This window comes from Temnothorax americanus, unplaced genomic scaffold (genome assembly GCF_048541705.1).
Source record: "Temnothorax americanus isolate GAGA-0224 unplaced genomic scaffold, ASM4854170v1 Scaffold11, whole genome shotgun sequence".
Taxonomy (NCBI): domain Eukaryota; kingdom Metazoa; phylum Arthropoda; class Insecta; order Hymenoptera; family Formicidae; genus Temnothorax; species Temnothorax americanus.
Window position 1 is genome coordinate 1,213,584 of NW_027509242.1, and position 24,290 is coordinate 1,237,873.

The 24,290-nt window shown below is 40.5% G+C and overlaps 7 protein-coding genes and 1 long non-coding RNA gene across 16 annotated transcripts; 4 read left to right on the forward strand and 4 right to left on the reverse strand.

The window, feature by feature from the left end:
* The first annotated feature begins 179 nt into the window (after window positions 1-179).
* Window positions 180-2,861, forward strand: LOC143906734 (mitochondrial import inner membrane translocase subunit TIM44). 3 transcript variants are annotated; one of them, XM_077422999.1, is made up of 7 exons: window positions 180-401; window positions 860-1,012; window positions 1,074-1,319; window positions 1,399-1,603; window positions 1,672-1,814; window positions 1,934-2,301; window positions 2,375-2,539. In XM_077422999.1, the coding sequence occupies exons 1-7, from the start codon at window positions 399-401 to the stop codon at window positions 2,403-2,405; spliced, it is 1,149 nt and encodes a 382-aa protein (XP_077279125.1). In that variant the 5' UTR covers window positions 180-398; the 3' UTR covers window positions 2,406-2,539. The 3 variants fall into 3 exon arrangements, with proteins under 3 accessions (XP_077279125.1, XP_077279105.1, XP_077279115.1); XM_077422979.1 differs by having other exon boundaries at window positions 190-401; window positions 1,934-2,297; window positions 2,375-2,861; XM_077422989.1 differs by lacking the exon at window positions 180-401 and adding an exon at window positions 424-740 and having other exon boundaries at window positions 1,934-2,297; window positions 2,375-2,861.
* A 336-nt stretch (window positions 2,862-3,197) lies between these two features.
* LOC143906663 (targeting protein for Xklp2 homolog) lies at window positions 3,198-7,618 on the reverse strand. Of its 3 annotated transcripts, XM_077422888.1 has the most exons (3): window positions 7,526-7,618; window positions 6,976-7,283; window positions 3,198-6,321 (listed from the first exon to the last, which is right to left on the reverse strand). In XM_077422888.1, exon 3 carries the CDS (start codon window positions 6,204-6,206, stop codon window positions 3,879-3,881), a length of 2,328 nt encoding a protein of 775 aa, XP_077279014.1. In that variant the 5' UTR covers window positions 6,207-6,321; window positions 6,976-7,283; window positions 7,526-7,618; the 3' UTR covers window positions 3,198-3,878. The 3 variants fall into 3 exon arrangements, with proteins under 3 accessions (XP_077279014.1, XP_077279025.1, XP_077279033.1); XM_077422899.1 differs by lacking the exon at window positions 7,526-7,618 and having other exon boundaries at window positions 6,972-7,147; XM_077422907.1 differs by lacking the exons at window positions 6,976-7,283; window positions 7,526-7,618 and adding an exon at window positions 6,648-6,669.
* Window positions 7,377-9,023, reverse strand: LOC143906837 (putative glutathione-specific gamma-glutamylcyclotransferase 2). Its single transcript, XM_077423136.1, has 2 exons — window positions 8,820-9,023; window positions 7,377-8,643 (listed from the first exon to the last, which is right to left on the reverse strand). Exons 1-2 carry the CDS (start codon window positions 8,952-8,954, stop codon window positions 8,131-8,133), a joined length of 648 nt encoding a protein of 215 aa, XP_077279262.1. The 5' UTR covers window positions 8,955-9,023; the 3' UTR covers window positions 7,377-8,130.
* A 392-nt stretch (window positions 9,024-9,415) lies between these two features.
* Window positions 9,416-14,212, forward strand: LOC143906622 (tRNA (34-2'-O)-methyltransferase regulator WDR6-like). Of its 3 annotated transcripts, none has more exons than XM_077422821.1 (13): window positions 9,416-9,556; window positions 9,796-9,967; window positions 10,227-10,397; window positions 10,483-10,633; window positions 10,705-10,929; window positions 11,007-11,409; window positions 11,535-11,675; window positions 11,752-12,191; window positions 12,271-12,456; window positions 12,556-13,070; window positions 13,152-13,591; window positions 13,688-13,847; window positions 13,928-14,212. In XM_077422821.1, the coding sequence occupies exons 1-13, from the start codon at window positions 9,493-9,495 to the stop codon at window positions 13,980-13,982; spliced, it is 3,123 nt and encodes a 1,040-aa protein (XP_077278947.1). In that variant the 5' UTR covers window positions 9,416-9,492; the 3' UTR covers window positions 13,983-14,212. The 3 variants fall into 3 exon arrangements, with proteins under 3 accessions (XP_077278947.1, XP_077278953.1, XP_077278955.1); XM_077422827.1 differs by having other exon boundaries at window positions 10,227-10,388; XM_077422829.1 differs by lacking the exon at window positions 9,416-9,556 and having other exon boundaries at window positions 9,821-9,962.
* A 116-nt stretch (window positions 14,213-14,328) lies between these two features.
* On the forward strand, window positions 14,329-15,615 carry LOC143906853 (trafficking protein particle complex subunit 5-like). The gene is made up of 3 exons (XM_077423167.1): window positions 14,329-14,638; window positions 14,722-15,031; window positions 15,164-15,615. Exons 1-3 carry the CDS (start codon window positions 14,472-14,474, stop codon window positions 15,260-15,262), a joined length of 576 nt encoding a protein of 191 aa, XP_077279293.1. The 5' UTR covers window positions 14,329-14,471; the 3' UTR covers window positions 15,263-15,615.
* Nd-b15 (NADH dehydrogenase (ubiquinone) B15 subunit) lies at window positions 15,527-16,682 on the reverse strand. The gene is made up of 3 exons (XM_077423194.1): window positions 16,445-16,682; window positions 15,767-15,910; window positions 15,527-15,675 (listed from the first exon to the last, which is right to left on the reverse strand). Exons 1-3 carry the CDS (start codon window positions 16,571-16,573, stop codon window positions 15,607-15,609), a joined length of 342 nt encoding a protein of 113 aa, XP_077279320.1. The 5' UTR covers window positions 16,574-16,682; the 3' UTR covers window positions 15,527-15,606.
* A 1,351-nt stretch (window positions 16,683-18,033) lies between these two features.
* On the forward strand, window positions 18,034-24,053 carry Ctsl1 (cathepsin L). Of its 3 annotated transcripts, none has more exons than XM_077423048.1 (7): window positions 18,034-18,187; window positions 21,382-21,502; window positions 21,834-21,986; window positions 22,062-22,253; window positions 22,349-22,554; window positions 22,629-22,780; window positions 22,976-24,053. In XM_077423048.1, exons 2-7 carry the CDS (start codon window positions 21,404-21,406, stop codon window positions 23,185-23,187), a joined length of 1,014 nt encoding a protein of 337 aa, XP_077279174.1. In that variant the 5' UTR covers window positions 18,034-18,187; window positions 21,382-21,403; the 3' UTR covers window positions 23,188-24,053. The 3 variants fall into 3 exon arrangements, with proteins under 3 accessions (XP_077279174.1, XP_077279180.1, XP_077279177.1); XM_077423054.1 differs by lacking the exon at window positions 18,034-18,187 and adding an exon at window positions 20,651-20,669; XM_077423051.1 differs by lacking the exon at window positions 18,034-18,187 and adding an exon at window positions 20,944-21,093.
* Window positions 21,012-21,827, reverse strand: LOC143906896 (uncharacterized). The gene is made up of 2 exons (XR_013259684.1): window positions 21,636-21,827; window positions 21,012-21,571 (listed from the first exon to the last, which is right to left on the reverse strand). It is a non-coding gene; the product is annotated as an uncharacterized LOC143906896 (long non-coding RNA).
* Window positions 24,054-24,290: the final 237 nt, after the last annotated feature.

The window sequence follows — 24,290 nt, forward strand, 5'->3', positions numbered from 1 at the left end:
CGCGAAGCGTCCCTCAAGCGCGGTCTCTCTTCTGTCCTTTCTCCCTCCCCACCCCCCGCTCCGTACTCCTCTTTCTCTCGTCTGTCCGTGTTGCCTGCACTTTTTGCACTTGGAATCTTCGCTCTCTCTTTCTCCAACGCCCAATGTACGTGTTTATCTCGTTTCAAGGTGTAGGAATTTCTGGGAATTTCAAGCGACGCGAACAAATCTACGTTGGCAGCATCGTCCGTTTCGCAGCGCTAACCTAACCTCCAAAGCCCCGAGCCCGAGAGACGCGACTGTGGCATCCGACCGACAGAGGACGCGACCGAGCGTTTCGTCAGCATTCGGCGGCTTCGGCGCATTGCATTGCATTCGCGAGGACCTTTCGCCGAGGGTTACGGACAAATTTTCGTAAAATGGTAAACAAGTCGGATTACTAACTAAACCGGCGCCTCCCGGTGACTCGATTCTACGGCCGGGACGCCGTGCCCGCGTCGTTCGACGGTCGTGCGCGATTTCACGATCCCGTTCGCGCGAACCGGTGTTTTTGCCGTCGACGTGAAGGTTATCTCTTCCTCGCGAGCTCCCGGCTCCCGGTCGCGCGATTACGCGATGTTGCGCGATCGTCGAAACGACCCGCGAAATTTCCTTCGCTCGCAAAAACGCGTCAACTCCATTTACGGTTATTTAACGAATCGTATCAACGGTGAGGCGTATGTCCCGCGACGCACGTTTCCCCCCGTGAAATTTATCCTTCGGTATGATTATCGAGCAACCTTAACGGATTTAAAAGATTCGCGTGTGCTCGATTGTTTATAAAATTGCACGGATGACGATCGTCGGTCCAAAGCGAGGTTTGTAAATGATGTTGCGACAGTTGCAGAACGTCGCGTCGTGCAGAGCGAACTTGAAAGGAGCCGCGAGATTGGTGAGATCCACGAGGAGCCTGAGAGATGGCTCGAGGGACCGTGTGCCGTCGCCTACGCTTCCACCGACGTCGGTGGAACTGCTCGACGCACGAATGCAGTCGGTAAGTTCCTTGCCACGGGGAGATAATTGACGCCCGATGATGAGCAACGACGCTTTTGCAGTTTCGAATGTATTCGAATCCGGCACGGCGGCCGAGCTTTCTCTCTCAGTTTGTCGAGAACATCAAGCAGGAGATGCAGAAGAACAAGGAGATGAAAGAGTCGTTGAAAAAGTTCAGAGAGGAAGCTCGGAAACTGGAGCAATCGGAGGCGTTGCAAACGGCGCGACAAAAGTTCCAAGCCGTTGAATCCGAGGCCAGTAAAAGTTCGGAAGTGATTAAAGAAAAACTGGACACGATTAAAGGAAAGGTATACGTATATGTGCGATGTCAATTTGTACGGTGATGGCGTAAAGCGTGTATGATTGATACGAGTTTCTGTTTGAAAGGTGCAAGAAGTTATCGAGGAGGCGAGTAAGAGTGAATTAGGCAAACGCGCCGGCCAGCTAGGCGAAGAGATCACGAAATCGGCCAAAGGTGCGGCAGAGACGATCACGGAAAAGAGCCAAGCGCTCGGCAAGACGGGTGCGTTTCAAACGATATCGCACACCGCGGAGGCCGTAAGGAATGAACTTGACCAACATGGAATTCTAGGTAGATAGATTTGGCTGAACAGACGAGAGAGTAGAAAGCAGGTTAAATTTCATTGTTGCTTGATGCAGGCAAAGTTTACGTTGCCCCTAAAAAGCTAAGAAAGAGGAACGAAGTGCCAATAGAGCCTAAAGAAATTATGCCCGATCGGAAAACGACAGGCGTTGAAGTACACAAGGACTACGTGTTTTCCAATGCTTGGCAAAATTTTAAGGTACCTGTCGCGCAATGTCTCGTTGATTTTACGCAAATGTGTAAGCGGTATTCAATGGACATTAATAAATTCCTTTGTTTAACGTATCGGATGTTTTTTTTTTGTTTTTTTTTTTTAAGGATAATAATCCATACGTGAACAAGGTAATGGACTGGAAGATGAAATACGACGAGTCAGATAATGCCGTACTACGCGCTTCCAAATTGCTTACGGATAAGGTTTCGGACATTATAGGCGGGCTGTTTCAAAAGACCGAGCTGTCGGAGACGCTTACGGAGATCTGTAACCTGGACCCCACTTTTAGTAAAATACAATTCTTGAAGGACTGCGAGACCGACTTTATCCCGAATATTCTTGAGGCGATGGTCAGAGGCGACCTCGAGATTCTGAAGGACTGGTGTCACGAGGGACCTTACAACATAATTGCGCAACCGCACAAGGAAGCGAAGAAGTTAGGCCATTATTCGGATAGTAAAATTTTAGGTATGTACGTATAATTCGTTAATTTATACGATGCTGTCTCGAAATCGTAAAAGGTAAAGAAAGAATATCGATTGCAGATATCGACAATGTGGATCTGGTGATGGGTAAGGTGATGGAACAGGGACCAGTTTTAATAATTAGCTTTCAATCTCAGCAAATCATGTGCGTGAGAAACTCGAAGCACGAGGTGATCGAGGGAGATCCCCAGAAAGTGATGCGGGTCAATTACGTCTGGGTACTGTGTCGCGATCGAACGGAACTCAATCCCAAGGCCGCGTGGCGTTTGCTCGATCTTAGTGCCACCAGTTCGGAGCAGCTGGTATAGTGTGTGTGAACGAACGGAAACAAATTCAACTACTCGAACGTTTGCGCGATCAAGTGGTGTCGTCCGTGTACATTGTCGTTATCATTCGCACTAAAAATAAGTAACCGAACGTGACGAGGATTTCCTTAACGATCGTGTTGAACGATCACCGATCTAGCGTACATAGCGCACAGAGTATTTCCTGTAAATCGGAATGTTTATGTATGTATACAAAATTTTAGCAACTCGGTATCTGTAAATTTTTATTGTGCGTGATGTAAGTACATACACGTTGCTAAGTTATCACTTACAAAATAATATATTTATAAATGCATCGAAATCAATTGTCCGATACGTGATTTGTGATTACATATAGCTTGCTATTATTTAAAAAGTAGGTCATAAAATAATAATTCTTTCATCGTGCGCATAACCGAAGTATCGAGTAATATTTGATTGTATTTATCGATTATTGTTGTACACTTTTTGTTTGACAAATTTTTCACGCTATCTTATATAGAATTTTGAAACAGAACGTTGAATAATAGAATTTATATTGCGGATTGTTAAAATTAAAATATTAATTTTCGTACGACATTTATATTGTCGATTATATAACAAGATGAGCCAATTTTTGCATTGACAGTAAACGGAAAAGGTTGTGTTCTATTGACTTGACGATTATAGAATCAACTTTTTAAATGCTAAAATCAATAACGCAAAGAATAATTACAGATATTAAAGATTCCCAAAACTAAAAATATTCTCGTCATATTCAAAATATATTTTAATTGTGTGTATTATTACCACGAGAGCCGATGCATATATCTAATATGTTGGAATTGGTTGGAAGTATAATATATATTCAGATACATTTATATATATATATATGAATGTACATATGTGTATACATGCACAAGCTGATATTAACGAATAATTATATAGTGTACAATGATTAAATTATAAAGAGAACTGTTGATTATTTTTTAAAGACTATATTGTACGAGTTTCAAGCTTAGATCGGTTTGGATCGAAACGGAATAAAATGATGAATAAGCAAACGGTTATAGTATTATTTTTCTATTTAAGATAAAAACCATCATATCGTATATAGGCAAGCGAAATACTAGTATTATTAAAGATGATAAAAATCTAAGCTACCTTTTTTTATTCTTCCATAACATTATACCGTGTTGTAATCTTTATATAAATGTACAGGACGAGTTGTAATATTACACAATTTTGAAGCAAAATATTCTGATCAACGTGTCACGCGTTCATGTTTGCTTCGACCTGAGTTTACTCGCAAACGCAGGACTCTGCGGATCGGTCAGCTGTTTCGTCGCTTTAGCAATTATCGGCGCTTTGTACGCCGGCATCGGTCTGGCTTTTACTTCCGTTAGCTTGCGCAGCTTTGCCTTCATCTCTTTCTCGGATTCGAGTCTCTTCTTTTCTTCTTCCTGACGCTTTGCCTCCTCCTCCATTTCCCTGCGCCTCATCTTCTCGTCAAACTCGTATCGTTCTCTCGCCCGCTTATCAGTGTTCAATTTCGGCGGATAAGCTTTTAACGGTGCTTTCTGTGCTTTATCAACAGTGCAAACGGAGTTCTTCGACTTTGGAATATGCTCTTTGTTCACCATGGATTCGACGTTCGGCTCTTTGTTTTCCTGATCTTCCGCCTGTTCGCTTACCGTACTCTTCTCCCTCGCTAAAAGATGCTCTTTCGATCTACCGCGGACCATTACGGGTTTGAAGACCGGTGCCGGATTCGCACGGAACACGCGTGCCCGCTTATCCTCTTCGAGCATCTGTTTCACCAACTGCTCCTTTCTTTCGAATACTTTCCTGTCCCGATCATCAAAGCTGAATGGACACGGTAAGATGGATTTTTTTGTATCCCGCTGCTGCTGTTTGCCCACAGGCGTCGGTGGCTTTGAGAAATTTGGCACCGGTCTGGCATGGAAATCTGTCTTCGTCTTGTTGGCCTCTTGCAAACTTTTCAGCCGTTGTTCCTTCTTCATCTGCAGATCTTTGTTGCGCGCCTCGAAGCTGAACGGCACGATGCGCGTCGCGTTCTTCACGACACCGGTGTCTTTTGGAACGCCAAAGAACGTTATCTCCTCGCGTTCCACAGTGATACCCGAGGGATCAGTTACCACCTTCGTGACCATGTTCTTCGGACCGGATGAAACTTTATCGCGATGTGGCTGCGGACTTTTGGGTTTATGCACGTTTGTGGCACAAGCTTTCTCATTGGATCGTGTAGAATTACGCACGGCTGCCGTAGACTTCTTTGCGACGGTTTTTGTTACCACTCGTGAGCTTCGCAATACGCTAGGCGGTATTGGATTAGCCTTTATTCGATGTTTCTTCATCTCCTCCATTTCCAATTTCTCGCGCTCTTCTCGGCTCAGCACGGTAACGGGACGCGTTCTGGTTTTCGACACGAGCGCCGGCGAAATCGGTATCGTCGTTTTCAGACGGTTCTGCGTCAGCTTTGACATATTAACCGGCATACTCACGTTCGGCTTACCGCTTCTGGTGCGGAAACGCTCGGGAGTCTCGGTTTGGAAGCGCGACACCGCCTCCGCTAGACTGACGTATTTCTTGTTAATCGGCACGCAGCGTTTCGGCTTCGTCTTCAAGCTTCGTCTATAATTCTGCCAGATAACAATCATGTGGCTATCCAAAGGCGGTGTTCGAACACCATTCTCGATCGCAGCGTCCACGTCGTCTCGACTGTCCTCTTCCTTGGCTTCCTCGTTGTCGTCCGTTAATTCTTCTGATTCGTTCTTAATTCTTAATTCTTGCAACTCTTGGTCATTTTCATTGCATTCCTTATCGTCTGTCTCGTTAAATTTCTCAGTATCTTCTTTGTGTTCTTCATTATTTTTCTCGTTACGTTCCTCATCGTCTTCCTCGTTTTGTTTGTCTTTCTTAAGTTTGGTGTCATCTACTAGATCGTTTGGTCTGTTGGAAGTATCGTCCTCGGTGTGATTTTCATCTTGCTTCAACAGGACACGACTAACCGACATTTCCTTCGCGCTTGCAGATGTGTCGTTGATTTGCGTGCAGATACTTTTGTTAACTTTCGTGGATTTTCTCAGGGAATCTTGGCCAGATAGAACGTATTTATTCGTTACACTGCGACAGCCGACAGATCTGGACGATTTAACGAGTTTAGACTTATTCGGCGTTTTGAAAGTATTCGACTCGTGGGTGGTTTTGTTCAGTGCTTCTCGAATTTTAGGTGGTTTCTTACAGAGCTCCAATTTCCTCATCGCGTCGCTCAGCACTTGGTCGTAAGTGGTCTCTCCTATTACCTCCTTATTATTGCGATTTTTCGGGGAGATCACTTTGATAGGAGTACTCTTTATAATATCCAAGTCTGCCTGTGCCTTTGTGCTGGCGCACGTAACGTCCAACTGAGACACGGGCTGAGGTTGTATTGTATTGTTCTTTGCATCGTCGGAAGAATCGCAGAGATCCTCTATACGTTCGTGCACCGTATGCTCTCGATCGAAGAAATCTTTAATTCGCATCGGACTGCAAGTCTCGTTAAAATCTACCCACTGTGGTGCTAGTAGATCATAAAAATCTCCCATGATATCAATCTGCAAGATGTATAGCGTGCACGAAATATATAATGCTTCAAGTCATAAAGAGAAAAACGATCGCTGCGATACGTCAAAATGCCATCCAACAGTAGCTCATAATAATCTGCAACATAAAAATTTAAAATCTTTAATATTCCAGAGACGTATCTAGCATTGAGAGACTAACAATCTACAGTTAAACACATAATTTATATACTTTCAATTCTAAATTACAGTAATCTTTGTAGTTTAATTATTCCCGAGCTACGATGACTGATGTGGCAATTCGACAAGTAAACACAAGTGGAATATATTATTGTTAGTGAAGCACAATTATTACGTATCGAAGCACAAGAACTGGATAACTGTTTCGAAACATGTGTTTCAATCTTGTGAAGTTTTGAATCTCTTTACCAATTTAAGAAGCACAATACCAATCCTTGCACTTACAAAGGTAAGTGACGTCGAATGCTATCTACTTCTTTATCAGCGTCACGTTGACCGTAGCCTCAACGGATATTGTTTCGACTGCATCTTCGGTGCTGAATCTGAGAAACTCCCGATATATGAAAAAGTCTGAAACCTTATCGCAACGCGACACGATTTATTTGTTTCTATAAATTATAGAAATGACGTTGTTTCAACGGAGAAATATTTATCGATATCCGCAGCTATAAACAGCTTTCCGTATTCTCACTCGGATGAATTAGCAATCAGGTCTCGCAGATTCAACACCGTCGTTGCGGGATCAAAATAAAGGCCGGTGGGACGTACTTACGTGTAGCTGCCACGTTGTATTTACGTTTGTTATTCACGTGCACGTGTCTCCCGTCACACAAACTGCTCGTCGACGGACTCGTGTGCTCCACAAGTTCGTTCTCCCTGCGATCTCCCGTACCTTCGTCGAGATATCCTCGAAGGCGGGACAGAGGAGCGAAATGTCGGCAAACGTTCCGCGAGCAGAGCCAACGATGGAAACGCGTACATACGCGTACGTTGCACGCGTTCAAGTTCGAATCGCTCGGTGCCTCGTCCGGATTGGTCGCGTTGTTGCTAGCCGAAGTTTCACGCATGCGCGACGTGTAACTAGAGTAAAAAAAAAAACTACCTTTTTGAATACACTAGCCTTTTTCCGACCGCTTTTCTGAAAATTACGTGATTTACCTGCACATTTTAGTATTGAATAATCATCGTTTTCTTTGCTGCGTTGAGATTTTCGCGGCCGTAATATTTCGCACTGGCGTGGTGCGTTGCTCGTTATCGCAACGCGCATGCGCGACAAACCCGCCACGACGTAAATCATCGCGATTGGCTGTTGAATTGCAAACCTTAAATCCGAAAAATTCCCACGTCGATGCTTGGTGACGAATTCCCGCCAAAACGGAATTCCAAAAAATCTTCAATTTTCATAGAATCAAAAAAAATTAACAGCAGTATATATAACAAGAATTGTAAAAATAAATTAATTGCGCCAGAATCGTGAATATTATATTGCGTGTGATTTTATCGCTAACTCATCTTCAATATCATTAAGTTATTACTAATAAAAATTGTGGTTATTTTATGAAAAAATATAATTTATTTGATAAATATTTCTTATCATTGGTTTAGAAATATTATGCCTATAATTATACGGAGATATTATAATTTTTCTTATTATTCCTTTGGAAAGTGCAAAAAAGTTTCGTTTCTTTATTCCTCGGCCAATTGCACCAAAACAGTCTACTTCGTTAAATTTAGCCAAAACTTCTCTTAATCGATAGCCTCTATAACTTTTGAATTAATTGCTAAAATTAAATAATTATTACAGTTTGCTACATCAAACACAATCTTAATAAGAATCTTTAAGTGCGAGAAAAAAAGAAAAGATAAAATTAACTAAATATTCAAACAGTCAATAATTGACCGATGACACAATTGTGTTTCATGAAAATTACTCCAATTCCAGGGACTCCTCTTTCTCCTGCTCCAATTCCTTCACGGCACTCTCCAAGGCGAACAGATGCTCGTCTTGCACGCCAGGTGCTATCGTGCGCATCGCGGACGCCAGTTTATACAGATATTCTACATTGGAGCCGCTGACGCCGCGCGAGACAATTATGTTCCTCGCGATGGTATCTATGCTCTCCATACCGGCGAAATTTGGATTATCTTCTTCACCTATGTAGATAGTGAGGTAGAACGGAGCTTCGTTCGAAGCGGTCGACAGCGAGGCCGTCGAGAGGCTCGTTCTCGAAAGATTGTTCAAAACCACGTTGGCATTCGAGCCAAATTTTGAGAAGTCGCAGGGATAGAAGAGAACGGTTTTCTTTATGTAGCCGCCCTTCTCTCGGAAATCCAAATGGTTCACCACGTTCTCTATGTTCTCGGAGGATATCTTGTACGCGAGCCCCCATACCTCGTCGTCGGGATTGGTAGAGGCGAGCAACGTAACCACGCGTCCAGGCTACAACAAGACGGAAATGCGGTTGAAGAGCTAAATTAATGGGGGTGGGAATCAAACGTTCTTCTCGAGGCAACGAGAGATACGACTGTACAAACGAAAGAGATAAGCTATATAGCTATCGATATGCTGATCAAAGTCGCCTCGAGACGAACCCTCTTCCCAGCGGATACACCCACCCTGTTGGGCACGCCTCTGTGGTCGGTACTCTTTTGATAGAACCGCCTGATATATCCCTTGATGTGACCGACGATCTTCTTCTCGTATGGAAAATCCGCTTTCCATATCAAGGAACCATAACCAAACACCCACATGCTCGCTCGCTTCACCGACGCGTTTCGCCGAGAGATTTCTCTTTTACCGTCGACGACGACGATGATCACGTCGCGCGCCAATATAGATCTTGCCTGATCCCTCGGGTGACGAGCTTGTCTTTCAATGCCGCGACATAATTTGCAGGAGTATCCACTCCGAAATTATGCTCCATGTTACATCCAGCGCGTCCGTTCCTGCCTGCCACGCGAATATAACCTATAACCTCTTTATCGGTCCCGAATGCGCGTAAAAACAATCGGGAAAAGAAATCACGCGAGCCACACGAGATCGTGTACTTGAGAAATAAACAAAGAACTGAATGTGTCACAAAAACCGAAAAAAAAATTGTTTTAATACTCAGTTCGGCACGTTAATTAAATAAATACCAATGTAAAAGAAAAATCGAATACACGTGAGAGAGTGACACGTGACAAAGATACAAAATGCGAATCAGTGGATGTCGAGAGCAGATCAACGTGGAAGACACTTCGACGCATCATTTATGACAAAATAATGTAATTTCTTGCACGCGAAATAATGTCGTTATTATTACGCACGGACGTCCTCGCGATTCGATGCGTAGGAAATCACGTGCTCGTAGGTTAGTTATAACATTAATGAAATTACACCAATCATTTATAGTTTGTATAACATTAATATTATTTCAATCATCTAGGCTCTGAATTCTATAAGTTATTATAATATCACGGAAGAATCTTGTCAGATATTAACAGAATTTGTTGAGGGTTAATGATGCTTGGAACGCACAAAGCGGATTCGATAAATTAGAATTAATTATAAATTTTTAAAACTTCATAAAATGTCCATTAATTGTCATAGGTATGGGATCCATGCTCTACTTATACAAGGATGGCAAATTTGAGCGTAAATTGGATTGTCTGTATCCGAGTAATATACATGGGATTGTAGTAGGGGTAAATAACGAATTGGCTGTATTTGGCGCCAAGTCTATATGTGTCTGCAATATCGTCGAAATAGTGGACGATGTAAGGTATATAATTATTTTTAATATTGTGACCGAAATATAATAATAAAATTTTATGCGATATCTCAAAACTAAATACCAGTATGTTGTATAAAAGTAAGAAAAATTGTTATACGAACGTAGATCTTCTATAAGGGATCTGTGTTTATAAAATATTTCTTCTTATTTTTACTCACAGAGTATATTAACGTAGTTTGCTTTCAAGTTAAAACTTGAAATATTCTGTATATGATATACGGTAATATGTTTTTTTTTGTGTTTGTAGCATTAGTAAACAAAGTACCCACCAATTCGACGATTGGATAATTGCCGTAAAGTGGATATCGTTTAAGGAACAAATGCAATTGGCAATTTTATTCGCTCATAATTATCTATCCATATATGACGTACTTAATAAAACTTCTCAAGTTATACGTTGCGAAGAAACGTGCGTACTGTATCCTTTCGTGACTTTCGTTAATTAACTTGTTACAGAGACGATTGATATTGAGGATGTGGTAATTTTCTTAATTAATATTTAGCTATGGCGGCTCTGCGTCGGGAACTTGTCGAGAGAATTTAATCATTTTTAGTGGAACGGTGTTTCAAGAAATTTTAATATGGAAAATAGACGACGGACCTTGTGACAAGAATAAAAGTATGCCAGTTTTGCATCGTTTAACAGGACATAAGGTTTGGCAATCACATTTAGAAGGAAGGAAAAGATTTTTAAATGAAATTCTTAACTTGTAAATTTATTCTAGGGTGTTATTTTCTCTGTCATTTGTGATCCGTACGCGCGATTTATTTGTTCCACGTCGGACGACAGAAGTGTCAGATTCTGGAGAGTAACGGAACACGAAAATTCCAGAAGCAATAACGTAAATTGGCAGACGGTAAAAATAGTACCGATAAAAACGATGTTCGTACATACGGCAAGAGTTTGGAAAGCTTTAATTAGAAGTGAAGTTGTTTTGACGATAGGAGAAGTGAGATTAAAATTACATATGGAAGTTACAATTTATTTTTATGTATATATTTATAAAAATTGTCCGCTGTGTTTCAGGATTCACTTGTATGCACATGGTCGCTCTCGGGTGATTTACTTAATAAAACCTACTATAAAGCATCTATATGGAGCATCGATGTGTCTGAAGACTGTACAACGGTATATGTGGGCGGAGGTGATGGATCTGTTTACATGCAACCTTTAGAAAACTACAAAAGCCCAGAGACAATTTCTCTATCGAGCGACGATACACGTAACTTTCCGAAATATATTTCCTATTTGCGCGATGGCGCAATTGTGGTCTTTACTGAATTAGGAACACTACTACGTTACGACAAAGAAACGATGCATAAAAATGCTATAGACTTGACGAAAGATCGCTATTATATTATGCAAGTTTCTCCAGATCGCGAATTGGTTGCCCTTGCATCTAGAGATGGATACATAGTGATATATGAAGGTAGAAACGTTTATCGGAATAAAAATCTTAATACCAACGTGAAAAGATTTCTGTTATAAATATATTATCCTTTTTCATTCAAGTTCTTAATTAATGAAATCAATTAATTTATAATATATTTTTAGACTCCTTTGGGACTTTACTGCAGCGTATGGAAAGCAAAATAATGAATTCACAAATCTTTTCTTTGCAATGGTTGAGCAATAATAAATTGATAGCATGTGGAGCAAATGGTCTTCTGAAATTATCTCGGTTTATAAAGAACGGTACAATCACTTGTGCAATAACGCGTTGTAATGTCACAATGTGTTATCGAACGTATTTAACGTTAGGATTTTACAGATGAATATGATAATAGAGTAATAGCAGAATGCATATTACCACCCAGTAGAGAACGTTGGTTGACTGCGGCGTCTATAATCTATACTCCTACATCGATGTTAATATGTGGAGACAGAGCTGGAAATATTTATGTATACAAGCTGGAATATAAAAGTTTTCATTCTGATGCAGTTATTGAAAAACCTATTCAAACGTTTAATAAAATTCATGGTAAAATGGGAGTCCAGTCATTTTGTATATTTAGAGAAAAATTAATAACATCTGGACGCGATGGGATGTTGAGATTTTATCAAATACGCGCAGAGGACACAAAGCCTTTATCGATGCTGCATAAACAAAAAATGCCAATGGACTGGATTAGTGGCGTGTTAAAAGTGAATAGAGACAAATTAAATGAAACACAAAAGGACGAGGATTTTTTTATATTTGGTTTTAGACAGGTAAAGTGAATTTATATAATATATATTTATATATATGTATAAAAAATAGGAGAAATCTGTTTTATAACAATATTTTCAGGTGGAATTTATAATATACGATTTGTTGAATGAAAACGTAGTCGTCAGAATTCCTTGTGGTGGCGGTCATAGATCGTGGGACTGTATAATATCGCATACAAAAGCAAGTTTTGCTTACATAAAAGATAAACAAGTTCATGTACATGATTTATCTTGTTCTCTTTTTCCTTCACGTCCTATTTTACAGGTATGTAACATTGATCTATTTAATCTGTTAAAAAGTAAACAACTGTGTATATAAGTCGGTGTAAGTCTCTCCACGTCAGTTTTTTTTTTTATAATCTAGAATGGTTTTCACACAAAAGAGATACGTTGCTTGCGATATGTACGATGGTGCGACGGTAACTTTTTCATATCCGGTGGTGAAGACTGCACTCTTCGTATCAGCGATGTTTCTGAATACGAACTTAAGCGGAATTCTTTCAAAAATGTGGGAATTTTCAATGGTCATCTGTCGGGCATAAAATGCATAAGCGTTATTCAGCTGTACGAATCTACGTTTCGATATCTAGTCTTTTCTGGTGGAGGAAGAGCACAGTTGAAGATTTGGGGAATAAACGTCGCGGAAGGGTCAATGTATCATCATCAAGATCATGGAAGAGAAATAAACGTGTCGTGTTCCGATTTAAATTCTCATATGCTGCATGGACAAAATCAATTTTGTAAAAAACCATGGCAGGAAGCTGAGCAATCCTGTATCGCAGAACCAGAAACACGTTATATGGATATTTACGCTTATTACTGTCACTTTGAGAGAATTCACGCGTTAGTCTTTATAGCTTGTGCAGATGGATATTTAAGGTAATATATTTGTGTTTATCTTATTAAGTGCGCTATGTGCAAGAGTTGTGAAATAATACTGTCTTTTCTTTATTCTTACAGACTACTTGTATACGATACTGTTTTTAACAATATATATTTGAAAGTATCTACCAAATACATAGATCGTTGCATTTTGAAAATGCACGTATTGTCACACGAATCCAAAGTAATTGTGTTAACCATGAGCACGGACGGAAAGTTACGTTTTTTCGATTTTACCGACATGGTCTCGAAAATATATGAGGATGCAAATTCTGGAAACCAGAACATTATAAACTTCAACGATATTCCTTTCGCAGAATTTAGCTTGCATCAGTCGGGAATTAATTGTTTTCATTTAAAGCGCACGCATGAAGATGATTATCTCTTGATTACGGGTGGCGACGACAATCTCCTCAGTGTCGTCTATTTTCAAATCTGCATATCCGAAAGTAATAAATTGTCGACTGAAATATTATCTAAATGGAGCACAGCGTCCGCGCATTCCGCACAAATCGTTGGTCAGTTAATGCTTGTGTGATATTTTATAAGCTAACAGTACGTATATTGCATATTGCGCAAGCCTTAGAACTTAAAAAAGTGTTCGATACCAACAGGTGTGCGATTTAAAGATGACAAAATATATAGCGTTGGAATAGACCAACTATTTATTACCCACAAATACGTGTATTCCAACGGAGTTATACGCGTAGATATCTTAAATCAAGTATTTACGTCTGTTACGGATGTGCAAGGCATGGAGTTGTATTCTGAGACGTAAGTTTAAAAATTTGTTAGATATAATATTATTATGTCCTCTTGCTTCGCTATTCTTATAAATGTGAATGTTTTAACAGGGACGGTGATCACGTTTGTATATATGGACGAGGATTTGAAATACTGTCCGTTTGAAAGCGAAAGCAGGCGAAAGTCATTATTCGTTTAACAATGAGATTTTTTTCCACGAAAATATTTTATATATGTAGAATGACATATTTGTATTGAATCATTATACATTTAAATATGCAACAGCAAGAACAATCGATCGTTCTGCATCTTTTTATCTTTTTTATAACAAATTGTGCCAAGTACGCTTAAACAAAATACAAGACTTCCAAAACAATAAACTTTAATTGTACAAACATGTAAGTAAAATGCAAATTTTTGCGTCATCTCTAAAATATTAATAAAATTTATTTTTCAAGATTCAAGACACGTGATTTTTATGTTCTCGAAAGTTTGCCCACTAGCCGTCAGATGTCAGATTAATCGCGAAGGTGCGCGAAAACATTTTGACAGCGTGATTAGTTTAGCGGTGCAGCAACAGAAAACAGACCTATTTTAACGATTCTCAGCGACATATTTGTGTGAAAATTACGCGATATATTTAATTACATAAAGATGTCGAGCATCACGATATCGGCCATAAGACCACGGACCAGTATCCTTGACAAATCCTTGTGCAAGGGTAAGGGAGAGGTTAGCTTGAGCTGCTTTGCCCTCTTGTTCTCCGAATTGGTGCAATATTGTCAAAACAGAGTCTACACCGTTCCGGAGCTGCAGAATAAGTAAGAAATCAAATTTATATTTCGTCATTCATCTCGCGCTCGCTCGTCAGAGACGTTACACATTGCCTTTCTCCCGCGACTAGGTTGGCAGAGATCGGAGCAGAGGTTGGGCACAGGATAACAGATCTGCTCGTGGTACGGGAAAAGGGTGGCAAACGCGAGATAAAGCTGCTTAACGTGCTGCTGTTTGTCAAAAGTACGGTGTGGAAGTCCCTGTTCGGTCGAGAGGCCGATAAGCTGGAGCACGCCAACGACGACGAACGTACTTATTACATTATCGAGAAGGAGTCCCTGGTGAACAAATTCGTGTCGGTACCCAAAGATAAGGGAAGCTTGAACTGCGCGTCCTTCGTCGCCGGTATCGTGGAGGCTGTACTTTGCGATCACGGCTTTGTAAGTGGTTTCGATCGTCTCCCTTTTTGAAATCATTCGCCAATTCTTAAAAGCTTGCGTTTGTGTTTTGTGTTTCACGTTCATATTTCTATAAGACCAGATTTGTAAAAAGTGTTTTAAACGTTATCGCAGCCCGCTAAGGTAACCGCGCACTGGCACAAAGGAACCACGTACATGGTGAAATTCGACGACGCCGTTATCGCGCGCGACAAGCAACTGGAGGATCGGTAATAGAGAGAAAATAAAAACGTTACCGTATAAACTATCTCTATAGAGAGAAAATATGTAATACCTGTACGCGCGAAGTTTATGAATTATTGCGATAAATCCACGATATCTTTAATTGTTGCGTTAAACTCACATTTTTTATACACGTGTACCTTTTATATCCGAGACTGGTATTTCCCTTGATCAAACCTTCAACGTTTTTTTTCTTTGTCAATCTTATTTCTTCTAACGACATACATTACGTTTAACGTTATACATATATATATATTGCTTGTCGTAAATAGTTTATTTCGCTGTACAATCTAGCTAGGTACATCAACTGCCTTGTATCTCGTTAATATAATCATTTAACAGAATCTATGCGTTCTGACTTCATAAGGGATTTGCCCAGTGCGATACTTGTGTTCTCGATCTTCCTGTGAAAACAAACAAGCGATACACGTTACATATTAATATTTTTCTTTACACAGCAGGTTCGCGTACCTTGTTTCTTTACGTCTGGCTTACCCTTCTGGTTTTCAATCCCAACGCAGTTGCGATAATGATACCCGCGACGAATCCAACTCGCGTGAGGTATCCTACCACCGTAGGCACGAAGTGCATGCCGATCGATGTTTTCGCAGAGGCATATCTGTATATTCCTGTATCGAACTGTATTCGTAGAATAAGTAATTGGGCGATCATTTATTAAAATAGATTTGCGTTATCAAACACAATCATCGTTTGCCATGTCTAAAAATAAGTTAAGCGTCTAGGTAACGGACGCGACAGATAGTTCCCGCTTTTGATAAACTTGACCCTTACATAAGTAATTTCTGTTACGTACCGAAGAGCGACATTCACACGTATCTATCGATGTATTTAGGTATTCGAAGATTCGATTCGGCTTTTAGAATTATTGCCGTTATGCTTTTAATGTCGCACGTCGTTTCGGGTTTCTTAAAAATATTAATCGAACTCGGAGTATACGCGAAGAATACCAATATCAGAATTACTCCGAGGAATACAAGTGTCGAAATTTGGCTTAAATGCGAGTTACGTAATAAAATACTGTTGCGCGATAAATGTTAACGACGAGTAAAATATGGCAAATTGAAATAGGCGTAAATATCGCGCGTGGAGACGAATGTCGCGTATATTTGTGGACCTATATAGGTTAAGTTAAATGCCCGCGCGTATACGTACGAGGAGGCTCTTGGTCGGGTGTCCCGACTGCTTCAAGTACAATTCGCGCAATTGTTTCCGCCTCGCGTCTTTCCACAACGCGATTTCACGTTGCTCCGGCGTGAGATCGTATATCTTCCTCGACGACATAATCCCGTGTTTCGTAACGTTTTTCCTCTCGATCCCTTCGAACCCCCGCTCTGCCCCGCCACGTTCGTCTGGCTCGTCCTCGTGATCCTCGACCTCGACTCCTCGTAGCGTTTCCCTGCCTTATCGCACGACAATAAGCGCGCGCGAGTTTCTTACCGATCGCAAGTAATTACGTGATTATAATTACATTTTTTTTTTTTTTTTTTTTTTTTTTTTAGAACTTTACGAGTTTGATTTTCCAAACTAGACTGATTTATGTCAATTTATAACAATGCGGATTAACTTTAATCTCGGTTCGACTTACACTTTTTTTCTTTCTCTAGTTTTAAAATTAGAAAAAGATAAAAAGGTCAAAGTTAACGACGAGAAACGGACAATAGAGGCTTGTCGTCTGTGCCACGTTTTTTTTTATTGCGATTTTTCCGAATATAAAAATACTCTATAATCACGTGCATATATGCGCACACTTTCCCCAAACAAAAAATTAATTTCAACAGGAACAACATAAATTGTCCTAATCCTAATTTATACATACGACGCGTATATAGATGTGAGAAAGAAACGCACGTGTCTTCCAGAAAACGAGTTTGAACGTTTGGATCATTCATAAATTGTCATCGCCATTGCAATGAGCGCGCCACTATATATTCAGATTACCATTTTGTTTAAAAATATATACGCATACATCGCGAGAAAACAATATAAATGCCCGTTTGCCGCAATAACGACATAACTAAAAAAAAAAACAAAGTTTTCTGAAAATTTGAACGTTAACTATAAAAATTTCGTAATATTATTTTTAAATGCGATTTTGGCGTAGCTGATTGCAGAGCAACAAAAGTAACCATTTACATATCAGCTCTTCATTCGGTGTATTGATTTCTCATCACATTTTTTTCGGAAACAACTCAAACGTTACAATTTTTTAAATAAGTCGTTTTAGCAAGCGAGCAATATATATTGACAAATATTTTGTTCAGAATAATCTACAGATACATCTCTCCTCTTTCTATACGCGGCATTGTTGACCAAACAATATGAACGACGTTGACGAAATGTGATCGGTTGCATCATTCTGTTTATCGCCCGAAAAGAAACGAGATACGATAGGGACGAGCGGTGAATCGTCACGAGCTCTTTGATCGCGGCGCGTTATCGGTTCCGCTTTTGAAAAAGAAGGAGAGTCGCGTGTCTTCGCAGTTTCCCTCGCGTAGACGATTACGGAATCTGGGTCACTTCGTATCGCGGGCACGTGACGCGACTCTCGTCCTTCTGCGCGAAAAACGACACGGGAGATCCATTGCGGTTCGTCGCGCAAGTCCCGCGAGCCGCGAGTCCCGATAAACAGACGAATGCGACGACGCGCGCATCCGACATCCGAGCGATGCCAACGGACTCGACCCTCGACCCGCTCTCGACCGTCGTTGAATCACGTGGTTTCATGGTGGTGGAAAGTAATATCGAAGAGGGGGAACAGGGAAGAATACAAAAGAGCGACGCCGCTCGTTGGCGATAGTCGCGATTGTCGTATTACGCCCGTGGTGTCGCCTTACGACCGAAAGACCGGAGTGCGACCACAGCGAGCCAGAGCGACGAACCAGAGAGAGAGATCTCGTAAGTACGCGTCGATTGCTCCATTGTTAAACTTTCTTTTTTTGGTAAATTATTTAATTTAAAGCGAAATAGGGACACATTTAGCGTCTATCTCTGGGAAGAAAACGAAGAGTTTGAGAAGCCAAATTGGCGTAACCGAAAACGAGCGGATCACATTGTCCTTCGTTTGTTTTCCTCCGGTGCCATCCGTAACGGTTATTAGATTCGCGCTTCATTGGCCATATCGAGAGGTCGGTTCGGGACCGGGTGCCGTATAAAGTTTCAAGAAGGCTAGATATTCGCTTCGCAAAGAGATCGCGCGTAAAAATCGACGAGAGTCGCGACGCGACAACAAAGGCGTTCGTCGTGTTTCAACGCGCGTGCAATTCCGATATCCGATTTCTCGTTGCATCGTAGAGTCATTTGGATCCGGATGCGGGATGAGATCTGAATAGACCTTAAAAGAGATCAATTTGTCGTCGGATATTGTCCATCGTCGTCAAGCGCCGTGACTAATCGAAAACATCGGGACGTGCGCGCTCTCGCCGCAGCTTCGAACTATCGCGAACGTATTCCTAGATACGACGCTTCCGGTGCAAAAGTACCTATATGATCCTCGAACGGAATGACGAAGAACGACGGTCTGTTCGTTTCGGTTGTCTCAAGATGGTCAAGATTGATGACGATCTTGAAAGAGAAACTAACGAACAACTCTGTAAAATTTATGCGAATTAGATGGCACGCTAACTTCATTCGCGAACTTAATTATGTCCATTTTTATCGGCACAAATTAACTTCGATCGTTTTAACTTACTTATTCACTCATTTTTTAATTCTAAAAAGTAAGTTGAACCGACGTTTAAAATGTTGTAATCTGCATTAGTAGAGAATTCGAACTAACGATAAGAGGGAAAGTTAAGGGTCAGCGTATAATTTTATTTTTCCTACATATACATTTATGTTGAACAAACAAACGTGAGATTGATATATACGAAAGATGATATCGTGGCTGCTAATTGGATTACTATATTACTACTGGATTGCCATATATTTATTCTTCTACTTTGTTATGCGGTTTAATTATTTTAACGATTTATATTTTAACGAGTCACATTATTATTGCGCTTCAAATACGCGGAAAATTGCAAATGCCCGAAACACAAAATTATATCCGAGTGTGCTCCGAACGTTTCTCGTGCGCGAGAAATCGCACACACACACACACACACAAGCGCGAGAAAGTATTAAATATATACACGCGTGACTTAACCTTGTAATTGTCATAATTATTTATTGGAATTTATTTATTAAACAAACGACGAGCTATGAGACAACGTCGCGAGAGACGCGTTTACAAACCGTTTTCTATACGCGTGCTTATCACGTGATTCGACAAATTTTATCGTGCCGAGTGTCGTCAACAAATGCGCGTCTAGCGCGCCGAAGATCGTGTATTTTTTTCTTCTTTTTTTATACGTTCGAAGAGACGCATAATCGCAATCGCGCATTTCGAGGAAAAGGAAGAGACAAAGCGTCGTCGCGACGTTGTACATTTGTACGTTAACCTCGTTCGTAGAATCTCATTAAACAGATCGATGCCGTAAAATTATATAAATGTACTCTCGACCAACATCGAGATACCGAACGAGGAATGTTACGTATTGAAGAATTCGACGAGAAACCTACGGGTCCAAAGTTTAGAAGCGTGCGTTCTACGAGGAATTTGGCGAGATCTTTAACGCGAATTTAATTAATTATAAGGGAGACAATTCTTTATCTTTTCAAAAATCGATTCGCGTATTTGTATACGCTGTTTCGCAGCTTGCGAATTTCGGATATTTGGAGCTTCAAAATCTTTCTAAGGTCTTTCGTTCCTTTCTACCGATGCGGATTAACTTTAATTTCGATTCACCTTGCGCGTTTTATCCTTTTCTAGTTTTAAGAGAAGTGGAAAAAGATAAAGAGTAAATTAATTCGTGAACAACGTGATAATCTGTTTTACGTCTCGGCTGAAACGTTCGGAGAGCAGCGTCTGAAAAATTTACGTGAAAGAAAGATAAAAGAACTCTGGCCATATATGAGGCGAAATCTTCCGGATACCACGTGCGAGTGTAAATGTAAATGCGTGTGTGCAAATGTGTGTGGTTACCTTCCGATATTTACCGTCGCTACTGAAAATCCATATTTTTCTATATTTTACGTCACGCATACTATAGATTTTCAGTACTGACACTTGCCGACGGTAAATATCGGAATGTAGCCTGTGCTCGCGCGCGCGCGTGTGCACGTGTGCGATAATCGTGACCGAGACAGCTGGAGGCAGCTCGTTGTTTGACGCGCTCGAACGTGCTGTCGCAAGGTCGACATTTCGAGACATTTTGAGATTCTTTAATCTCCACGCGATAGCGCGTTCGTCGCGCGTTCCGCCCAAACGGTGGACATTCGCATAGGCTATTAGACACGAAGCGATTATTGTCGCGTCGTCTTAGCTACACCACCGCAGGTTCGTGGCTTTCCGCGGTGTCGAGAGAAAAAAAAATGAATCATTCGCCGCGTTGTTAAAACCGCAATTGTACAAACGGCAGGGGTAATCGAATCGAGCGATTACTCCGGAGGCTTGTGACGCGGGAGAGGAAATTACGTCGAAACCGTGAGCGGCGTAGCCGAGATTTTCATTCGATTGACCTCGGGGCATTTTTGTTACGCACTTGCACACGCGCATATCGACAATCCTGGAAGAACAAAATGGTTCCGTCTAAATGTGATGAAAATTCTTGACGAGATAACCCTCAGCGATAACCACGAAAAATGACGCGTGGTCGCGCTGACGTAGCGTTTTTCGAAGTTTTTGTGTAAAATTTCGTTCGCGCTTATTTGCGACGTCAGGACGAAGTTCCGTTTTAATAGCAAGCAGTTTTTCACGAAACGTATGCATCATAAATTTGGCAATACTTTGGTTTCATCGTCTTTCTTTTTTATATAAAATTTTCAAGTCTGCTCAGCGTTTCAATATCCGAGACGATCGAGATTATCTCGCCTTGTTGTTAGACTGTAATTTTATTTGATAATGCGCTATAATAATATCCGTGAGTTTGCCCGAACAGGATTGTCGTGACATTTTAGTTTATTCGTTTTAATCTACGATGCAGCGCTTCGTTTCGTATATCGATGACTTTACTTTACGTCTAACCTATATTTTATCGAAATAATTCTAGGTAGCTTAATCAAGGAGTCACGATGAAGAGCGTAGTGGCTTTGCTGTTACTGGCTGCCCTTGCCACGGGACAGGCCATTTCCTTCAACAAGATTTTGGATGCAGAGTGGTTTATTTTTAAGGTATAAAACCATCGCACTCTCCCTTCCCAATAGCGTAAGGTTACCGCGTCTTGCGTCGTGAGGTTTAATCTAAAAAGTTAAATAAAGCATAATGAGAAAGTCTAGCTCCACGTATTCAGTTACTGCTTCTTACATTTAGACGCGACATTGATATAGATAGCTTGTATGAAGTATTTGATAGCGGACGATCTGATCCAACGCTTGTCAGCGAATCGAAGAAGGCACGCGTGCGAGAAATTTTCGAGTCTGTAACATTGAAATTGTCAAATAAAATTGATACATTGAAATGGCTGGAAAATAAATAAATGCTAATTATATTTATTATTCTAAGACGCATCACAAAAAGGTCTACCAATCTCCGATCGAGGAGGGATATAGAATGAAAATCTTCTTAGATAACACACGCAAGATCGCCGAACATAATCGCAAATTTGAGATGAAGGAGGTTCCCTACAAACTGGGAATGAACAAATATGGAGATATGGTAAGTTTCCGAGAAGCAAATTTATATGTATTAGGAAGCGAGCACGTTTTCGTGAAACGTATATTTCTCTTGTAGTTGCATCATGAATTTGTCAGCACTTTGAATGGTTTCAATAAGTCGGCGAGCGCTGGAATAGAGTCTGTGGGAGCATCGTTTATCTCGCCAGCTAACGTCGAATTGCCAACAGAGGTCGATTGGAGGAAACACGGCGCTGTCACGGCAATCAAGGATCAAGGACACTGTGGATCCTGCTGGGCATTCTCAACCGTAAGCCTATCTTTCGATGCCTTCCCGATACTAATAATTTTGAACGATACTTACGATACTAATATCTTTGAATGGCGTCGATATTTTTTTTGCAGACTGGGTCTTTGGAAGGACAACATTTCAGAAATATTGGCGTTTTAGTGTCGCTAAGCGAACAAAACCTGGTCGACTGCTCTGGCAAATACGGCAACAATGGATGCAATGGTGGTTTGATGGATCAGGCGTTCCAATATGTCAAAGACAACAGAGGCCTCGATACTGAGAAGAGTTACCCATATGAAGCGGAGAATGACAAGTGCAGGTTTGTATCGATTGTAGAAGCATAATTGAAACGTTCGTAGAATTTAATGATCAATTAAATTCCTGAAATTGCAGATACAATCCGAGAACCAGCGGCGCTGTCGATGTCGGATACGTAGATATTCCACAAGGAGATGAGGAGAAGCTAAAGGCTGCGGTTGCCACCGTAGGCCCGGTTTCGGTCGCTATTGATGCCTCGCGTCCATCCTTCCAGCTTTATCGCGAAGGTTCATATAAATTTACTCGATATAGTTAATAAATTAATTTCTAAAAAATTTGACGACGATAAGTTCGTATAAAGCTATTAATCTTATAAGTCGGAAATTTAGTTCGTAATAATTAGCGAGACTAATTTTTATGTAAGATTTGAACTTATTTCACTTGTTCTCTTTTCTTCGTACTTCAAATCTTATATTTTTTAGGAGTGTATTATGATCCCGACTGCAGTGAGGAAATTTTAGACCATGGCGTGCTGGTCGTCGGCTATGGTACGGACGCGGAGACCGGCCAAGATTATTGGCTGGTAAAGAATAGTTGGGGCGAAACATGGGGTGAAGACGGTTACATTAAAATGGCCAGAAACAAGAACAATCACTGCGGTATAGCAACCAGTGCCAGCTATCCACTCGTTTAACTCTCGTTAGTGGCAAACTGTTTAGCGCGTTGTGATCCGCTGAAACATGACAGATGTGCTTAGGGACCTAGAAAAGTTTCGCGATTTTTACACAAAAAAATTTTATGTAGTTCTCGTTGCGTCACAATTTCTTTAAAATCGTTTTTAGCGTAGAACATAATTGGTAGAATATTTCTACGGTGTTCCTTTCTTACTGCTCTACGAAAGGAATTGTAGTTTTTGCACGAGATGTTTTATGGTTTTCCGAACTTTCTTAGGTCTCTAATGTAATTAATTGCTCTTGAATAAAGACGAAAGAGAAACCTTCGCGAAAATTGCGAAGAATACGAGCCTCGAAGGTGGCGATTCGTCGTTCATCGCTTCAATATGTTTAATTTAGAGAATTGTGAACGCGTTGTCTTGGGTTATATTTAATCTTTATTTTTTATCCACATATATTTAGAACGATACTGTTGCCCGAAATATTTTTTTACAAGTAGTATCTCAAGACGAAGAATCCCAGATAGAAATGCACGATGATGATATTTCGTCATGTCAGGATCTTATACTGATTGAAATTTATTGCATTTATTGTAATCGTACTGTGATGACACATGTTATGAAGAAAAAATAACTCGTAAGGACAAACCACGACAACCATGAAACATCATCATCGTGTATTTCTACTTTAGGACATTATTTTATTTAAACTTTGTCTTTTACTAAAGTTATGAAACCAATAAACGATAGGTCTAATTAAGCCGTTTTAAGAAATTATTACGCATATATTTTGGATAATATGTTCCAAAATTAAGCCGTTGTTCATTAAGGAAGTTGATCTCTATTTTGTACAAAACATGGGAAATAAAGAGATTCTTAATAATCAAGCTACTCTTATTTATCTTGAAAATTTGTGAATATGTTGGTCGACGAGTCGAATATGTTAATACGACAACGGAGTGCGTCACAAGACAAATAATGTGCAATGTGTTTTGCATCGATGATTGATCGTCGAACGTTATCTATGACGAATTATAAAGCTACGTCTTTTGCCGATAACTGGTCACATGTTGAACTAAAAAAAAAATAATTTTTTTTCCCTTTGTCTCGTATGATGGTATTGC

What these genes read in the sequence shown, in the direction of transcription:
- LOC143906734 (XM_077422979.1), top strand. An exon ending in TGGACACGATTAAAGGAAAG is followed by an intron (nt 1,320 to 1,398) that starts GTATACGTATAT and finishes TCTGTTTGAAAG; the next exon opens with GTGCAAGAAGTTATCGAGGA. An exon ending in ATGCTTGGCAAAATTTTAAG is followed by an intron (nt 1,815 to 1,933) that starts GTACCTGTCGCG and finishes TTTTTTTTTAAG; the next exon opens with GATAATAATCCATACGTGAA.
- LOC143906663 (XM_077422888.1), bottom strand. Translation starts at nt 6,206, where the DNA reads ATGGGAGATTTTTATGATCTACTAGCACCACAGTGGGTAGATTTTAAC.
- LOC143906837 (XM_077423136.1), bottom strand. Translation starts at nt 8,954, where the DNA reads ATGTGGGTGTTTGGTTATGGTTCCTTGATATGGAAAGCGGATTTTCCA. An exon ending in ACAGAGGCGTGCCCAACAGG is followed by an intron (nt 8,644 to 8,819) that starts GTGGGTGTATCC and finishes GTCTTGTTGTAG; the next exon opens with CCTGGACGCGTGGTTACGTT.
- LOC143906622 (XM_077422821.1), top strand. Translation starts at nt 9,493, where the DNA reads ATGTCGTTATTATTACGCACGGACGTCCTCGCGATTCGATGCGTAGGA. An exon ending in TGCGAAGAAACGTGCGTACT is followed by an intron (nt 10,398 to 10,482) that starts GTATCCTTTCGT and finishes ATTAATATTTAG; the next exon opens with CTATGGCGGCTCTGCGTCGG. An exon ending in ATACATAGTGATATATGAAG is followed by an intron (nt 11,410 to 11,534) that starts GTAGAAACGTTT and finishes ATATATTTTTAG; the next exon opens with ACTCCTTTGGGACTTTACTG.
- LOC143906853 (XM_077423167.1), top strand. Translation starts at nt 14,472, where the DNA reads ATGTCGAGCATCACGATATCGGCCATAAGACCACGGACCAGTATCCTT. An exon ending in GTTCCGGAGCTGCAGAATAA is followed by an intron (nt 14,639 to 14,721) that starts GTAAGAAATCAA and finishes TCCCGCGACTAG; the next exon opens with GTTGGCAGAGATCGGAGCAG. An exon ending in TACTTTGCGATCACGGCTTT is followed by an intron (nt 15,032 to 15,163) that starts GTAAGTGGTTTC and finishes ACGTTATCGCAG; the next exon opens with CCCGCTAAGGTAACCGCGCA.
- Nd-b15 (XM_077423194.1), bottom strand. Translation starts at nt 16,573, where the DNA reads ATGTCGTCGAGGAAGATATACGATCTCACGCCGGAGCAACGTGAAATC. An exon ending in ACCCGACCAAGAGCCTCCTC is followed by an intron (nt 15,911 to 16,444) that starts GTACGTATACGC and finishes CTACGAATACAG; the next exon opens with TTCGATACAGGAATATACAG. An exon ending in TGGGATTGAAAACCAGAAGG is followed by an intron (nt 15,676 to 15,766) that starts GTAAGCCAGACG and finishes TTGTTTTCACAG; the next exon opens with GAAGATCGAGAACACAAGTA.
- Ctsl1 (XM_077423048.1), top strand. Translation starts at nt 21,404, where the DNA reads ATGAAGAGCGTAGTGGCTTTGCTGTTACTGGCTGCCCTTGCCACGGGA. An exon ending in CCTGCTGGGCATTCTCAACC is followed by an intron (nt 22,254 to 22,348) that starts GTAAGCCTATCT and finishes TTTTTTTTGCAG; the next exon opens with ACTGGGTCTTTGGAAGGACA. An exon ending in CTTCCAGCTTTATCGCGAAG is followed by an intron (nt 22,781 to 22,975) that starts GTTCATATAAAT and finishes TATATTTTTTAG; the next exon opens with GAGTGTATTATGATCCCGAC.